General features: G+C 45.5%; 1 protein-coding gene across 3 annotated transcripts in view; it reads right to left on the reverse strand.

Annotated features, from left to right (window-relative positions):
* Positions 1-19,549, reverse strand: part of plppr1 (phospholipid phosphatase related 1) — a 130,395-nt gene that overhangs the window by 45,787 nt on the left and 65,059 nt on the right. For all 3 annotated transcript variants that reach the window (XM_041186334.1, XM_041186335.1, XM_041186336.1), the window contains one exon: positions 18,792-18,980. In XM_041186334.1, coding sequence (XP_041042268.1) covers positions 18,792-18,980 — 189 coding nt within the window. The remainder of the gene's footprint in view (positions 1-18,791; positions 18,981-19,549) is intronic.

The raw sequence follows: 19,549 nt of genomic DNA on the forward strand, positions 1-19,549 counted from the left end.
GGAGGGACAGGCAGGGGTGGAGGGTCTTAGATGGGTGTTGGTGTCGATGAGTTGTTGGAGCTTGCATTCCTTAGCACTTGAGAGAAAGAGAAAAAGTTTCTTGTTGAGGCGTCATTTGAGACGAAGAATAAAATGAAACTGGGGGCATGCGCAGCTTTGATAAAGGGTACGGCGGTGCTGCTGGAGGGAGAGGTCAAGTGTGTTCATATGGCGGCGCATGACACTGAGTGTGGATCTCAGAATGTGACGGGAATAGCAGTCCGAGAAATGTTTTATGTCCCGGAGATAACTGTAATCCTGGGTGGGTTCGAAACATGAGGGTTGGAATTTCAGTTGAAATCCACGTGGGGTAAGTCGGAGACGGAGACAGTCATTGAGAAAGGAGATATGGATGTGAAAGTGGGTTTTAGTAAATACCTTGTCAAACACCAGGAGAGAAATGGAAAGCAATGAAGGTGAGCAAGGCAAAAGAGAGATACGGAAATCTTGTCGCAGAGACGAACAAAACTTCTTCAAGGAAGTTCCAATCTCCACCCCTCCATCATTTTCACGTGGTCCATCTCTGACACTTCCCTTCCCTTCACTGACCTCTCTGTCTCAATCTCTGGTGATAGACTGTCCACCAATATCCATTACAAACCTACCGACTCCCACAGCTACCTCGACTACAGCTCCTCACACCCCACTTCCTGTAAGGACTCCATCCCATTCTCTCAGTTCCTTCGCCTCCGTCACATCTGTTCCAATGACGCTACCTTCAAAAACTGTTCCTCTGACATGTCCTCCTTCTTCCTTAACCGAGGTTTTCCACCCACGGTCGTCGACAGGGCCTTCAACCGTGTCCAGCCCATCTCCCGTGCATCCGCCCTCATGCCTCCTCCTCCCTCCCAGAAACATGATAGAGTCCCCCTTGTCCTCACTTATCACCCCACCAGCCTCCGCATTCAAAGGATCATCCTCCGCCATTTCCACCAACTCCAGCATGATGCCACCACCAAACACATCTTCCCTTCACCCCCTGTCGGCATTCTGTAGGGATCGTTCCCTCCGGGACACCCTGGTCCACTCCTCCATCACCCCCTACTCCTCAACCCCCTCCTATGGCACCACGCTATGCCCACGCAAAAGATGTAACACTTGCCCCTTCACTTCCTATCTCCTCATTGTCCAAGGGCCCAAACACTCCTTTCAAGTGAAGCAGCATTTCACTTGCATTTTCCCCAACTTAGTCTACTGCATTCATTGCTCCCAATGTGGTCTGTCCGCAAGAATGACCCAAACCTCCCTGTCGCTTGCCATTTTAACACTCCACCCTGCTCTCTTGCCCACATGTCTGTCCTTGGCTTGCTGCATTGTTCCAGTGAAGCCCAACGCAAACTGGAGGAACAACACCTCATCTTCTGACTAGGCACTTTACAGGCTTCCGGACTGAATAATGAATTCAACAACTTTGGGTCTTGAGCTCCCTCCTCCATCCCCATCCCCTTTCTGTTTCTTCCCCCTTCCTTTTGTTTTTTCCAATAAATTATATAGATTTTTCTTTTCCCACCTATTTCCATTATTTTTAAATATTTTTAAATCTTTTATGCTCCCCCCACCCCCACTAGAGCTATACCTTGAGTGCCCTACCATCCATTCTTAATTAGCTCATTCATTTAGATAATATCACCAACTTTAACACCTATGTGTTCTTTTGTTCTGTTGTCTGTGACATCTTTTGATGATCTGTTTCTATCACTGCTTGTTTGTCCCTACAACCACACCACCCCCCCTCCACTTCTCCCCCCCCACCCAAACACCCACCCCCACCCACCACCCCCCACCCCCCCCCCCCACCTCCGACACACACACCTTAAACCAGCTTATATTTCACCCCTTCCTTGGATTCACCTAGTTCTGTTGAAGGGTCATGAGGACTCGAAACGTCAACTCTTTTCTTCTCTGCCGATGCTGCCAGACCTGCTGAGTTTTTCCAGGTAATTCTGTTTTTGTTTCTGATTTTTTATGTTGTGCAGGTACAAAGAGCAATATTTTTAAAAAATGTCAATTTGATATAAATATGTCAAGTTGCAAACTGTGTTGCAAGTGCAATATCTAATTGGCTTGCTAAACAGATTTTATCCTGCTTTCCATTAACCTTCTCCCTGTTCTTCAGATAGACAGATTCAGGTACATGACCTCTTTCTCTTTTACCTTTCTGCTTTACCTTGTCGGCGTTTTCTCTGCATTTTTGTCAGTGGCCTCATTCTAATTTACCAATACACAACAGAAACAACTTGCATTTATATAGCGCCTTCAATATGGCAAAATGTCTCCAAGGCATTTTGTTGAATGGCAGAGTGTTATCGGGCAAAAAAATTGTCATTGAGCCGCAAAAGGAGATATCAGAGCAGCTGACGAATAGCTGGTCAAAGAAGTAAGGTTTTAAGGAGTGTCTTAAAGGAAGACAGTGAGAGGTAGAGAGGAGACATCAGAGCTTAGGGCCTAGACATGGCCGCTAATGGTGGGGAGAAGGAAATCGGGAATACACAAGAGGTCAAGAGTTGGAGGAGTGTAGAAATCCGGGTGGGTTGTCGGGCTGGAGGTGCTACAGAGATAGGGAATTCAGGAACATTAAATCTCGAAGGGTTGTCGGGCTGGAGGAGGTTACTGAGATAGGGAATTCAGGAACATTAAATCTGAGTGGGTTGTCTTGCTGTAGGAGGTTACTGAGAAAGGGAATTCTGGAACATTAAATCTCGATGGGTTGTCGGGCTGGAGGAAGTTACAGAGATAGGAAATTCAGGAATATTTTTTGTCAGGAGCACCCCACACACAGCGAGGCCAATTTTCAGCCAGTATGAACAGAGCCTTGAAATGGCATCAGCCTCTTCACCCCAGGGATGGGCACATTGCCAGCAGTCAGAGGCCCAAAAGTGAATGCTGAATCTGATAGGCCCTGCTTCAAGAGATACTGCATGAAAAGCTTAACAAATAAAGGTAGGGCAGGAAAATTAGGTGTTTTTCATTATAACAATGCAGATTACAGAGTGGCATGACAAGAAGCATTTAAAATTAATAAACAGGAGACAGGGTAAATAGAAGCAAACTGTTTCCAGCAGTTGAGCAGGTTAGAACAAGAGACAATAGATACAAGATCAAATGGAAGAGATTTAGACCAGATGGAAGGTGTAACTTCACACGAGAGTTGTAAAGCTATGGGATTCACCTCCTGGGTCAGTGGTGAAATCAGAAACTACGTCAACATTCAAGATTAAAGTAGATTGATGGATAAAGAAAAAGGGATTGATTAAATATGGGAACAGAGGGTTAATGTTATTAGAACTATTTGCTCGTGTAATCTGATAGTAAATCCAGACACAGACTAGGTGGGCTGAATGGCCTATGCCTGCGTGGCAACTTGGGGTGCGTGCTTGTAGGTAATTAGGCCATGATCTAATTGAATGAACGAACAGTCTCAAGGGCTGAATGGCCTCCTCCAGTTCCTATGGCCAGAGTTTTTAGCTTGGCAGGTGGGCACGCGCCTGACCCGACCGAGCGTGAAATGACGCACGGTGATGTCAGCCAAGCATGCCAATGTCAACGCGCAGTCGCGCAATATCTTGGTCGGTGGGCGCGCACCGGAACCAGATGCACCCCCGCTGACAATTAAAAGGCCAATAAGGCCATTAAGTCACCAATTGTGCCGCGTTTCCGCTGCCTGTTCAACCTAACGGTTGCCGGGCAGGCGAAAAGGCCAAGCGGCCTTTGCATTTTTTTGGAAACCACATCCCGCCCATGGATGAGGTTCCAAAATCAAATACAAATGAAATAAAAACCTTAATTTTAATTACAAACATGTCCCTGCTCGCATGACAGAGTCACCTGAGGGGACATGTTGCATTAAATTTTTCTGCTCTTTAATAATTTTTTTCAATATATTCTTCATCTCCCTGAGGTGGCTCTGTGGGAAGTTCATGCTAGGCCTGCTCGCCCTCCCCCCCACACCCCCAGCTCACACAGGCAGCACTCAGCGCTGCCGCTCGCGTATCACGCTGGACGGGCCTTAATTGGCTCACCCGTGTAAAATCCCAGAGCGCTGCCGATCACGAGCGGCTGTCGGCTTCCCACCCGCCCCCGCCAGTCCCACACGCCAAGAGCAAAATTCTGCCCTACATTCCTTGCTTTGAGTCTGCCTGCAGCTCCAAATATTGGCCACTGGGTGGTTCTGTAAAGCACATTTGTCAACTTCATCCGAAAAGTTTTGATCCTTTTCCCCCTCTCAGCACCAAGTCACCGACTCCCAAAGTACGACTGACAAAAAGTTTTCTTTTTTAAAATTAATATTAGATATTTCAGGCCAGCACAATTAAATCCGTCCATTAAATAGTCATCTGTGTCCTCTTACAGCTCCAATGTCTGGACTCCAACTGAACAATTTACTTTTTAACAATTATGAAATGCCTTCTGAGTGTGTAGAGTTTGCCAAATTTCCCAGTGTGTGATCTGTATGTTAATGGGAGTCAAAGGCAAGAGGTGTATGTACCCTCTTCACGGAAAATCTTGGGAGTTTATGGGAAAAAATTTCCACTTTGGCATAAGAACATCATGGGCTGCAAAGTCCAAGCTCCCCAGCGTCGGGTTTGGGGGATGCCCCAAAGATGCGCTGGGGAATCCCTCTGGGAAGTTCCCAGGTAAGGGTTTGCACGGCAACTGCCCGGAAGCACACACTTCCTCTGGACAATTGCGCTGCTCTGGGAACCATCCGAAAATGCGGTTCAAATCGCAAATTTCGGATGGTTCCGCCAGGGATACACCAATAGTTACCCAGAAAAAGTTGGAAGAATTAAAACCGCTTCTAACTTCTGGTGAACTATTGCAAAGACCCAGACCAAACCCAGATGACTCCCCCCATGCCACACCCCTTGCTTCCCTCAGGATGTGCCAATAAAAAGGGGGCCAGGCCTCCTGAATCTGCCGGAGCTGCACGTCCCTGGGGCTTGCGAGGGGTCTTTCAATGCAGGCTCCAAGCAGCTGTCTTGGGAACAGAAGGGTCGGTGTAATTTTCAAAGCCAGGTAAGCGTGCATTTATTTCTTGTAATGCCCGCGGGCCCAGCACTTTCCGACACTAGTTGCAAGTTACAGCCCAATAAACACGTGGCCAAGAGTAGACCGTATGACCCCTCAAGCCTGCTCCTCCATTTAATAAAGACTGATAAGCCTCCATTCCACTTGCCTGCCCTATCGCCAGATCCCTCGATTCCCCCAGAGCACAAAAATCTATCAATCTCTGCCTTGAATGTACCTCAATAACTGAACATCTACAGCTATTTGTGAAGAGAATTCCTATTCTTGGAGCGAGGAGCTTTCTCCTCGTGACCCCTTATCCAAGCAGGGGCATGAACAGTTCACCTGCCCATTAGACACACAATGAATCTTTCAATAGGATATTGCCCCATTCTACACCCCACCCCGGGTTAAAGGTTAAAGTTCCTCCAGTCTGGGGATTGAATTCTCAAAACTTCCATTTTAAGCAAGCGATGAATTTATGTAAATATATTCTAATTGTGCCTTTGTGTTATAAACTGTCACAGAATCAGCATGTTGAAAAAGTAACAGGTGTCAAGTTGAGTTCTTTATTGCTGGTTAGAAAGGAAAGCAGATTGCTTATTTTAACTAGAATTTAGTTAAGCATGGCTTTTGGTTATATATAGAGAGAGAGAGTCTGTTAAAAATAACGTTTCATACTTGGCAATTTTTGTTCAGAAGAATCTGAAAACTGCTGAAATTATAATCTTGAATGTTATTATAGATTTAATAATCTATAGCTATTAAAGACTGAATATGTGGGAAACTCGCTAATAATGTACATTGATTATTGATTATTGTAAATTAACTTGATGTACCGCACAGGTTTCTTACTTGAAACAGATAACTTTATTACAAACCTCTTATAGAAGCTACATGCTTGAACCAGGAGCACAACTAGAAATCTCCGCCCTCCTGATAACCTGCGCTTAGGGCTCGCTCGTCAGTACAATCACGTGACCCCTAAAGGCAGTAGGAAAGGTTATACCTACAATCACTACAGTTATATAATGAGGAAGTCATGCAACTCTAGTCCATGGTTTTCTGTCCATTCATTCACACAAGCAGAAAATTGACACCTAAATGCTTTAAGAAAGGACTCACATTCACATAGGGCCTTTTATGAAGTCAAGACATCCCAAAGTACTTCCTTGACAATTAAGTACTTTTGAAGTGTAGTCACTGTTGTATTGCAGGAAATGCAGCCGTAAGCTCCCACGAGACAACAGAGTAAATGACCAGATAATCTGTTTTTGATGTTTAATGATGAAGGATAAATTTTAGCCAGGGACCTGGGAGAAGTCTCTCGCTCTTCCTTGATTAGTACCACGGGAGCTTTTGCATTTGCCTGACAGCGGGGAGGAGGCCTCCGTATAGAGTCTTGTTCAAAATGCAGCCCCTGCAACATTGCAGCTCTGCCACAGCGTGGTATCAGGTGTCGTCTTAGATAGCTAAAGACCATGGCGCCAAGGGTGAAGCAAAGGGAATTTGGGGGGGTGGGAGGTGATGGGCGCAGGTGTCCATAAGGGTCTAAGTACTTCCCCTGATGCTAACAGACGTCTCCGTTAGCTCCCAGATATAGTAAAGATTGGGAGATTGTATTAACTCATTCTGTTTTCTCTATCCAAATGACAACTTACATTTATGTAGTGCCTTTAATGTTGGGCGGCCTTTGGTTGTATTGCTCTAGGCAGGGAGAGCCTGTGGGCCCGCCTGGAGTTCTGGTTTCCTCCCCACTTCCCCACAACCTGTCGCTGGTGATTGCACCCTGCATCCCCTGTTGCATCGGCGAACTGGAGGCTGACTGGGAAATCACAATTGGCCTTGTTTAACCGTTCCTAACAAGATTGTTAATTGGCTGACCAACTCGTAGCAGTGGGCAGTCTTGCCGGGCCCTGAACTCGCCTCCCTTAAAAGGGCTGGCACCAGGAATTGTTTTGGGAAAGCAGCAGGCTAGTCAATACACCAGTATTTCGGGCCCTTGTCTGCCTCCATCCCTGACCTCGCGATCTGGAAATTCTGCCCAGAATTTCAAATCAGCACAGACTCGTGTCGCTGGGTCTATTAGGAAAGCTGCAATAGCTTAATCTCCTTTTTTGGAGGTTCCATTGGCTTTTTCTTTGAACAGAACACCAGGTTTGTCTAACACCAGATTCTCCCAACGTCAGCACTTTGGGTCATCTTGTCTCCTAATCCAGAACCATGTGTCAGAACACTCTTTGGCCCTGCCAGCCTCATGAATCAAAGTCTTTTACCTCAATACATCCAGAAATTCACCTCAAAATACAACTTAATCAACCTGTGTGCTACAATGACATATTATCCATTGACCATATCCCATGCAATGTATAGCATTGAAAACAATTCTACATTTTGTTTTTGAAGCACTAGACTTCACTATTCCAATGCTCTCCCACCTGGCACCCTCTGTAAACATGAGCTTGTACAAAAGTCTACTCCCAATTTCCTAGCTCACATCAAATCCCATTCATCCCTGTACTCCCTGATCTATTTTAGTTGATAGTCCAGCAACAGCTCACTTTTAAATCCCTCCATGTCCCTCCCTCTCTGTAATCTCAGTAAACCCAGTAAATGCAAGGCCTAATGACTACTCTAGGGCCCCTGATGTGTGTTAACAGAGGCCCAATCTTCTTGTCTCTTACTTTCATGATGCTAACCTCATGCTAATGAGATCTGATGCACTATATCTGGGGGTCCTTGGACCTCTTCATCTATGTGGGGATTGTGGGTGTTAATGTCATGTCAATTTCATTAAGGTTAAGAGAAGCAGATGATGTGTATTAATTGTCTTTGAGCACATATAAATAAGGGATGCCTTCCTCAATCAGTAGGCACCGCGGGAGCTGGGGTGCATCATCACCCCTGGAAGTGACACTTTGATTTGGTTTGTAAGTTTCATTTCACATTTTTGTTTTGGTTACAGTGCCCCACCAGGGGCTGTCACCCCTTATTGATCTTTAGTTTAACTTATTGATTTTGTTTTCAAAAGAGTCTATAAACAGGGGAAGACTGGGACACTGGGTTGTGTGGGAAGAGAGCTGTAAGACGGAACAAATCAACAAAATATCTCAATAAAGAAAATCTCTGTGGCTTGGTCTCAGCTTCATTTGGATCCTTTTACCACTGGGGATGTGAATGGAGGGGGTGTACCCAAAAATAGACGCTCCCGAATCTTTAGGCCTAGCTTCTCAACCTGTAATTAATGGAGTTCAGATAGACAAACTGTAAACAATTCATGGTTCATGGCAGTAAATTCTTCCTGATATCATAGCTTTCTTCCTCTCTGTCCCATCTAATATCTTATTGCCTGACAATGAAAGAATTGATGTGCAAAATTAAAACAAAATTGATACCGAAATAACAATATGTGCCTTGAACACTCGAGCAGTTTGGGGATTGTGTGAATTTTGGATGACACCCTCCTTTTATAATAAGCTATGAAGCCCTAATCACATATTTAAACACAGATTAATATTTAATTAAGCGTTGTAATATTTCTGGACTGTAATCAAAATAATGCATTATGCAAAATTATACATGAAGTGATCCAACATCTATTTGATGGAAATGCTAATGATCCAGCAAATTCCTACCCCCACAGGGAAGACAATGACTAATAGCAAAACAGCTCTGTGCTTCCATTTGATGTTAATATGGGTCAGTCACAGAAATGTTGCAGTGGCGGTTGACAGCAACAAAAGGCAATAAAGGACAGAGGATAGGCGTCACCAACTAAACTGGCACAGTCTTTCCCCCATTTTATTCTGCTTTTTTGTCATGTGTTACTGTGAATCTTGTTTTTCGTGTTTTTGCTTTCGGACCATGCCGTGCATTATTCTGCCATTCACGCTCAATCTGGACAAATAATTTGTTTCTTTAATACAACCATTACCATTCCCTTTGCCTCAAGTTCTACAACATCTTTTGTCACTTAAACTCTCCCCGCCCTTCACGCTATCCTGGACCTTTCCTTTTGTTCTACCTTGCCCCCTGCCCCCCTTTCAACAGTATAAAACCCATCACATTTCTATCTTCCTTCAGGTCCGAAGAAGAGTCACATTCAACTTGCAACGTTAATTCTGTTTCTCCCCTCACAGATGCTGCCAGACCTGCTGAGTATTTCCAGCACTTTCTGTTTTTATTTCGGATTTCCAGCACCCGCAGTATTTTGCTTTTACATCCAACCAGAGTTGTCAACCCTGGCTATCGCAGTAGGTATAAAGCACAGGGATCTCAGCGTGAGGTGGAACAGTTCAGTTCCTCGCTGAGCATCTTGGGGAACGCCCTCAGCACCCCACTCACAATATATGTACCTTTAAAAGTAAAGAGAAAAGTCTTTTCAAGAATGAAGACTCCGGCCCCTCATACAGTCTCCGCTTATCCCCAACGGCTGCCTAGAAGTGGAGTGCATCCATCACTTGCCGTTGCCATTGGCATCAATTGCAAAGGCGCCATTTAAATCATATCGAGTGGATCCTCTGAAAAGTTACATAAAGGCATTGGGCAAAGACAGGATTAGACTGTTTTTGCATTCCTTCCCCTCAGTTTATTAGTGTGCTACAACTTAAATTATGATTTGTGCAAGAGGGGAGAGCTTCTCGCATCTGAGTGATTGTCAAATCATGGGTAACATTTCACCCCCCCCCACTATCGGATGGTTGTGGGGGGTATGGGAGCAGGCGCAGGTGGGCATGTTCCCGATCAGTGCCCCCAGTTGGAAGCGTGCCGCCATTTTATGCGGGCGGGCCAATTAAGGCCCGCCCATTGTGATGTCTGCCCGGAAGCGCTGTGCGCTGCCTGTGCGGGCGGAGAGTGGGGGGATTCCCGAGCCGGGAGTGCACTCTTTTGTGCCTGTGCACGTGAAAGAACACACTGAACTCTCTGAGATAAAGTGATGGAAGTTGTGAACATTTTTGGAAGTGTACAAAAAAAGTTCCCGACATGTCCCCTCAATGTCACTTGAGCTGGGACTTGTCAATTTCTTTTTATTTCAATACTTTTTAAACATTTTAAATCCCTCATGAAACCTCATCCCGCCCGCAGGTGAGGTTTCATGTTTTTTCTGAAGGTCGCCTGGGCTCCCGGCCTGCTCGCCAGCCTTAAGGTTGAACGGGCAGCTCCATTAATTGGCTTAATTAGTATTTTAAAAGCCATAAGTGACTGTTGACAGCTCGGTGGGGGTGCAGCAAAATCTAAATGACGCGGGGTGATGTTGGGACGCACGCCTGACGTCACCCCGTGTCATTTTACGCGTCAGTGAGCAGGCCCCACCCCCTCCACTCACCGACCAGAAGATGCAGCCCCCATGAGTCAGTTTCTTCAGAAAGGATAAAGGAAGGAAGCCATCTGAGCTTTTAAGTTCTGCAAGGCCTTTCTGCAAAAATATCTGATACCACTTGGGCAATATTGTTCGAATGGTTACTGATGCATTTTAAAATAGCATAAGAAGATCTTCCAATACATGTCAGGTGCTTAATTTTGGATCACTTAGAAAATAAGGAGAAAATGAATAGATTAGCAAGACAACGACAGATAAAAGAGAACACAAAAGTCTCCTATAAACACATAGAGCAGAATTTTGCCGTCAGTAAGCAGGGGCGGGTCCTGTTCACCAACGCGTAAAATGACGCAGGATGACGTTGGGCGGAACCCCCGATGTCATCCCGCCCCATTTAAATTTTTAGGAAGGCGGGGGCGCAGCAAAATCAACTGCGGTAAAAACAAAAAAACTGCGGATGCTGGAAATTCAAAACAAAAACGGAAACAGAAATACCTGGAAAAACTCAGCAGGTCTGGCAGCATCAGCGGAGATGAGAACAGTTGACGTTTCGAGTCCTCATGACCCTTCAACAGAACTAATTAAAAATAGGAAATGTATGAAATATAAGCTGGTTTAAGGGGGTGGGGGGTGCTGGGAGAAGTTGGGGGGGGTGTTGTTGGGACAAGCAAGCAGTGAAAGGAGGAGATAACTAAAAGATGTCACAGACAAAAGAACAAAGAGGTGTTGAAGGTGGTGATATTATCTAAAGAAATGTGCTAATTAAGGGTGGAGAGCAGGATAAGCAAGGTACAGATAGCTCTAGTGGGAGTGGGGTGAAATAAGACTAAAAGGGCATAAAAGGTGTAGATAAATGATGGATTAAAAATAATGGAAATAGGTGGGAAAAGAAAAATCTATAGGTTTGTGTGGGGTTTGTGTGTGTGTGTGTGTGTGTGTGGTGGTTTGTGTGTGTGTGTGTTTGTGATTGATTGATTCATTTTCTCTCAAGGGATTTCAGGAATTTACCATAATTTAATTTGAGAGAAGACCTTTTTAAAGATAGCTTTTATTTTCCATTCTTACACACGCTCGACTATTTTAAGCCTCCTCCACTGTCATTCATATGTTTAAACCTTATCTCTTTTAACCAGAAAGGTTCCAGCTAAAGTACTATAATTTGGTGATATCCGTCATCTTTCACACATCCCTGCTTGCTACAATATCCACCTTTGCTACACTTAAGATTATTATATATTATGATGGACACATCATGGGAGTGGGGTGAAATAAGACTAAAAGGGCATAAAAGGTGTAGATAAACGATGGATTAAAAATAATGGAAATAGGTGGGAAAAGAAAAATCTATATAAATTATTGGAAAAAACAAAAAGGAGGGGGAAGAAACGGAAAGGGGGTGGGGATGGAGGAGGGAGTTCAAGATCTAAAATTGTTGAAATCAATATTCAATCCGGAAGGCTGTAAAGTGCCTAGTTAGAAGATGAGGTGCTGTTCCTCCAGTTTGTGTTGAGCTTCACTGGAACAATGGACTGCTGTTCTCGTCGCATTCTGAGATCCACACTCAGTGCCATGCACCGCCATAACACACTCGACCTCCCCCTCCAGCAGCACCGCCGCACCCTTTTTCAAAGCTGCGCATGCCCCCAGTTTCATTTTATTCTTCGGCTCATCCGACGCCTCAACAAGAAACTTTTTCTCTTTCTCTCAAGTGCTAAGGAACGCAAGCGCCAACAACTCATCGACACCAACACCCATCCAGGACCCTCCACCCCTGCCTGTCCCTCTGTCCCCACCCCATCTTCCAATCCCAACCCCAGCCGTGTATTCATTATACTCCCTGATCTTCCCCTCTCCGACGCTGAACGTTCAGTGCTCAGCAAAGGACTCAGTTTCATACCATTAAGCCCTCATCTCGATGAATTTCGGGCTTGGCATGATGCTGAACTCTTCTTCCGTTGCCTTCATCTCCGTGCTCACTTCTTTGGGCAGGAGTCCTTTCCCCGTTCAACGGATCCTTTTACCCACCTCCAATATTCTCCCTCCACCTGGACCCCTCCTTCTGGATTCTTACCTTCTCTGGATCTTTTCATTGAGAACTGTCGGCGTGACATTAGTCGTCTCAATTTCTCTGCTCCCCTCTCCCATTCTAACCTGTCTCTCTCTGAACTTACTGCACTCCATTCTCTCAGGTCCAACCCTAACATTATCATCAAACCCGCTGACAAGGGTGGTGCTGTTGTTGTCTGGCGCACTGACCTCTACCTCGCGGAGGCTGAGCGTCAACTCGCAGACACTTTCTCCTACCTCTCCCTGGACCATGACCCCACCACTGAACATCAAGCCATTGTTTCCAGGAACATCACTGACTTCATCTCCTCTGGAGATCTTCCTTCCACAGCTTCCAACTTGATAGTCACCCAACCTCAGACGATCCGCTTCTACCTCCTACCCAAAATCCACGAACAGGACTGTCCCAACAGACCAATCGTGTCAGCCTGTTCCTGCCCCACAGAACTCATTTCTTGCTATCTTGACTCCCTTCTCTCTCCCCTTGTCCAGTCTCTTCCCACCTACATCCGTGATTCCTCTGACACCTTACGTCACATCAACAATTTCCAGTTCCCTTGCCCCAACTGCCTCCTCTTCACCATGGACGTCCAATCCCTCTACACCTCCATCCTCCACTGGGATGGTCTGAGGGCTCTCTGTTTCTTCCTCGAACAGAGGCCCGAACAATCCCCATCCACCACTACTCTCCTCCGTCTGGCTGAACTTGTTCTCACACTGAACAATATCTCCTTTAACTCCTCTCACTTCCTCCAAATAAAAGGTGTGGCTATGGGTACCTGCATGGGCCCCAGCTATGCCTGTCTCTTTATGGGGTATGTGGAACATTCCTTGTTCCAGTCCAACTCTGGCCCCCTCCCACAACTCTTTCGCCAGTACATTGATGATTACTTTGGTGCTGCTTCATGCTCTCGTCGGGACCTGGAAAAATTTATTAATTTTGCTTCCAATCTCTACCCCTCCATCAGTTTCACATGGTCCATCTCTGACACTTCCCTTCCCTTCCTGGATCTCTCTGTCTCAATTTCTGGTGATAGACTGTCCACCAATATCCATTACAAGCCTACCAATTCCCACAGCTACCTCGACTACAGCTCCTCACACCCCGCTTCCTGTAAGGACTCCATCCCATTCCCTCAGTTCCTTCGCCTCCATCGCATCTGTTCCGATGATGCTACTTTCAAAAACAGTTCCTCCGACATGTCCTCCTTCTTCCTTAACTGAGGTTTTCCACCCACGGTACTTGACAGGTCCCTCAACCGTGTCCGGCCCATCTCCCGCGCACCCGCCCTCACGGCTTCCCCTCCCTCCCAGAAACATGATAGGGTGCCCCTTGTCCTCACTTATCACCCCACCAGCCTCCGCATTCAAAGGATCATCCTCCGCCATTTCCGCCAACTCCAGCACGATGCCACCACCAAACACATCTTCCCTTCACCCCCCCCCCCAGCAGCATTCCGTAGGGATCGTACCCTTCGTGACACCCTGGTCCACTCCTCCATCACCCCCTACTCCTCAACCCCCTCCTACGGCACCTTCCTATGCAAACGCAGAATATGCAACACCTACCCCTTCACTTCCTCTCTCCTCACCGTCCAAGGCCCAAACAGTCCTTTCAAGTGAAGCAGCATTTCACTTGCACTTCCCTCAACTTCGTCTACTGCATTCATTGCTCCCAATGTGGTTTCCTCTACATTGGAGAGACCAAATGCAGACTGAGTGACCGCTTTGCAGAACACCTTCGGTCCGTCCGCAAGCAGTACCCAGACCTCCCTATCGTTTGCCATTTTAACACTCCTGCTCTCTTGCCTACATGTCTGTCGTTGGCTTGCTGCATTGTTCCAGTGAAGCTCAACGCAAACTGGAGGAACAACACCTCATCTTCCGACTTTATAGCCTTCCAGACTAAATATTGAGTTCAACAATTTTAGATATTGAACTCCCTCCTCCATCCCCACCCCCTTTCCATTTCTTCCCCCTCCTCTTTATTTTTTCCAATAATTTATATAGATTTTTCTTTTTCCACCTATTTCCATTATTTTTAAATGTATTTCCACCCATCGTTTATCTATACCTTTATGCCCTTTCAGTCTTATTTCACCCCACTCCCACTAGAGCTATCTGTACCTTGCTTATCCTGCTCTCCACTCTTAATTAGCACATTCTTTTAGATAATATCACCACCTTCAACACCTTTTTGTTCATTTGTCTATGACATCTTTTAGTTATCTCCTCCTATCACTGCTTGCTTGTCCCAACAACCGCCCCCCCTGCTTCTCCCCAACCCCCCTTTAAACTAGATTATATTTCACCCCTTTCCTATTTTTATTTACTTCTGTTGAAGGGTCATGAGGATTCGAAATGTCAACTGTTCTCTTCTCCACCGATGCTGCCAGACCTGCTGAATTTTTCCAGGTATTTCTGTTTCTGTTTAAAATCAGCTGCGGGCCCACCAACTTGTCAATGGCCAATTGAGGCCATTGACAGGATAAATTAAGCAATTAAAGGACCTGCCCGTCCAACGTTAAGTTTGGCGGGTCAGCCAGGAGCCCCGACGGGGAATAGAAAAAAACATGAAACCTCATCCAGTGGTGGGACGAGGTTTCATGTCCGGTTTTAAAAAGTTTAATAAAATTATTATATAAATTATGAACATGTCCCATCTCATGTGACATTGTCACATGAGGGGGACATGTTAGAGAATTTTTTTTTTCTATTTTTCATATTTTTCAAAATGTAAGCGATCTCCCTGAGGCAGCACTTCGCCCCAGGGAGATGCGCGCTCTTTCGTGCACATGCATGAAAGAGCGCACTCTTGCTTTTGGCGAATCCCCCCCACCCGCACAGGGAGCGCATAGTTTAATACCTTAATTGGCCCACCCATGTAAAATGGCGCCAGGACCTGCTCCTCTGGCATGGATCGGCTCCCCGCCCGCTGGAGATTGGGCTGGGCCCACCCACCCGACAGGCAAAAAATTCTGCCCATAAATAATGGGAGATTGGGGTCAGTTAAGGACCAAACATGAGGTTGTGTCGTGGAGGCACAGAGCAGTAGCCTTACGGCAGTGGCAGTATGTGAGTACTTTGCATCTGCCTTTACTAAAGACCGGGATGTTGTAAATGTTATAGTAAAGGAGGGAGTAGTAGAGAAATTCGGTACGATGAAAATAGATCTATGAGGATAGATTGTAGAGTTTGGGACTGTCCTCCTTGGAGAAAAGAAGGCCGAGAGGAGACTTGATAGAGGTATTCAAGATCCTGAGGGGTATGGACAGGGTAAATGGTGAAAAACTGTTTCTACTCAAGACAGCATCAAGAGCTAGAGGGCACAGATTCAAAGTAATTAGCAAAAGGAGTAAAAGCGATGTGGGGATTTTTTTTTTTTGCCCAGAGTGTGGCTGGAACCTGGAACAAGCTTTCTGAGAGGGTGGTGGGGGCAGATCCAAAAGGGAATTGGATGGCTATCTGAAAAGCAAGAATGTGCAAGGTACGGGGATAAGGCAGGGGAGTGGGGCTCGGTGGAATGTTCTTTCAGAGAGTCAGTGCAGACATGATGGGCCGAATGGCCTCCTTCTGCACTGTAAAGATTCTGTGATTCTGTGAATATTTTGGGTACTTTCAAGTGCGATTTAGCATTATTCGTTCGTGGAATGTGGGCATTGTTGGCCAGGCCAGCATTTATTGCCAATTGCCCTTCAGAAGGCGGTGGTGCACCTGTCAATAAGCCTTAACTCCAATTCACCTTCTGGCCCCTGGAACTCCTAGCACTGCTGTGAGTCCTTTGTGCTAAATGCCTTTTGGCTCCATTTTGGAAAGAGGTTATATAAGCCAATCCTCAAAGAAGAGGTGGGGGCTGTACTCTGAAATGGTCCTTGGTTGGTCCAGTATTTTCTGATACATCCATTTTAGCCTTCAAAACGAACAGAAAACCTCACGCAAAATACAGATAAGTTCCATATTTTGAAAGGTGCATTTGCTGAAGTATTTAGTGATCAGGAGCTCGCAACAGAATATTAATTACTATTTCTGCAGATCCTGACTTTACCAACCCAAAACGGCAAAACAGTTAGCAACAGATGTAAAACGTGAGTTTGAAAGGAGTTCTAGCTTACAGAAACAAAATGGTTTAAAGTTACAATAAAGTCACAAAAGCTCCCTGAAAATGTATCAATGCTAATCTGGGACTGAATACAATTTGCTAACAAATTTCTGCAAATCTGCATCAAGTGCTTCAATTATTTTGCTTAAAATGTGTCCATCATAACATATAATAATCTTAAGTGTAGCAAAGGTGGATATTGCAGCAAGCAGGGATGTGTGAAAGATGACGGATATCACCAAATTATAGTACTTTAGCTGGAACCTTTCTGGTTAAAAGAGATAAGGTTTAAACATATGAATGACAGTGGAGGAGGCTTAAAATAGTTGAGCGTGTGTAAGAATGGAAAATAAAAGCTATCTTTAAAAAGCTCTTCTCTCAAATTAAATTATGGTAAATTCCTGAAATCCCTTGAGAGAAAATGAATCAATCAATCACAAACACACACACACACAAACCCCACACACAAACCCCCCCCCCACCCCCACCACACACACACACACACACAAACCACACACACAGACAGAAACCACATACACACTCAACACACCCCACACACACTCAACACACCACATACAGACACAAACCACACACACACAACACACCACACAAAAAACCTACACATAAACCCCACACACACTCAACACACCACATACACACAAACCCCACACACACCATACACACACACAAACCACCACACACACAAACCAACACACACACACACAAACCCCCCCCACACACACACCACACACACGCACACACAAACCACACACACACACACACCACACACCACACACAAACCGCACACACAGACACAAACCACACACACACTCAACACACCACACTCACACACACACACACACACACACACACACACACACAAACCCCACACACACTCAACACACCAAATACAGACACAAACCACACACACACTCAACACACCATGCAAAAAACCCAAACAAACCCCACACACACTCAACACACCACATACACACAAACCCCACACACACTCAACACACCACACACACACACACACACACACCCACACACACACTCAACACACCACACACACACACACAAACCACACACACACACACACACACACACAAATCCCACACACAAACCACACACACACCATACACACACACACAAACCCCACACACAAACCCCACACACAGACACACACCACACACACACACACAAACCACACATACACACACCACACATCACACACACACACAAACCACACACACAGAGACACAAACCACACACACACACAAACCACACAGACACAAACCACACACACAAACCACACACACACAAACCCCCCACACAAACCACACACACAGACACAAACCACATACACACTCAACACACCACACACACACACACACACACAAACTACACACACCACACACACATAAACTCCACACACAGAGACACAAACCACACACACACTCAGCACACCACACACACACTCAAAACACCACACACACACACAAACCACACACACACAGACACAAACCCCACACACACCACACACATACACACAAACACACACCATACACACACAACACTCCACACACACACACACACACACACACACAACACACCGCACACACAAACCACACACATCAAAGCTACTTGAATGTTAAATGGTTCTCATATGACTGCACTGGATGTAGACTACGTGTACATCTCATGCCGCAGATTGCAAGTCGATCTTCATTACAGGCTTCCAATGAAGCAGCAATGATTTTATGAAGCTTAAGAGAGCTGTGGTTTGACTATCAGCGACTGATGTCTGAATACTGATGATTAAACGAGGCAAAGCATTAGCAGCAGTAGGCGTGGAACTGGCAATGGAAAAATGCCTTTCTAAATTGTAATATTTATTAACAGTGCCATAATTTCTAATTTTGAATAGATAGGGAGCAAATTGCTCCCATGTACTGCAGTCTTGTGAATAACTTATTTTTTTGTTTAAGTGATGTGTACGCACTGAGGCTGCAAAAGGTATAACATTTCCTCTTTGTCTTGGATGTATTGAAAGGAGTGAGAGATGAAAAAAAAACATAGAGGGGAAGTGAGTGATGGAGACACAACTGCACAAATTGGATTTGAAAAGGAAAAGGAAAAGGGGAGTGAGGGAGGGCAAGTGAAACACTGGGAGAATTTGACAGAGGAATGATAGATCGAGATGGATAGGCATTCACAACAGAGATGAAGAGCAGCATGCAGTTTGGCTGGTTTACTTACAATGATGGTTGGAGTTGCGGCCAGCACACAGTACAGGACGAGCGGGGAAATGAAGCTGTCTTCTTCTGGTCCTGGGTACGGCTTCATTAAGTCACCGTCTTGGCAGAAGAACCCCTGGATATGCACCTCGAAGGTGTCTGTACACTCAAAGTAATAGGCGAGCAGCACAGTCCCAGCCATTATGACAAGCTGAAAATACAGCATAGTTAACATAGAGATGTGTGGTCATTACTACAGAAGCTGCTTATGGTGCCTGAGATCAGGTGGTCCCAGAGTGCATGCTCCCTCTAGCAACCCAACTTCTGCCACTGAGCAATGTGCACTCCCCTTTGATCCTCCCGTTATGTAAGTCCTTTGGCAGATAACACTAATAAATGTTTCATTTGGAACTAGGGGCCAGTGTCTGGCACATGAGAGAACTGGTGCTTTCAGTCTCAACTTTATCAAAGGGAATACGAGTGTTACTAATCATTAAGTAATCAATGTTGATGGCAAAAGCATCATGTCCTGAAGTTAAACATCAAAATCAGCTCTATTTTTGTCAGCCCATCTGTTTCCGGAGACATTAAGGCTGTTGAAGCGCTGGAAAGCTTGCGAATCCAGCACTTGGCATTTGCTGGGCTAATTAAATTGTCTGTCTTTGTAGACCAGCTGCAGTACACTCCCAAAGTACCAGCGCCGAAAGCAACCTCATCTACAGGTGAAAAGCCAGCAACAAAACCTCAAAGTCACAGGTCTGGGAATTTTGAATTTTACAA

This window comes from Carcharodon carcharias, chromosome 4 (assembly GCF_017639515.1).
Source record: "Carcharodon carcharias isolate sCarCar2 chromosome 4, sCarCar2.pri, whole genome shotgun sequence".
NCBI lineage: Eukaryota > Metazoa > Chordata > Chondrichthyes > Lamniformes > Lamnidae > Carcharodon > Carcharodon carcharias.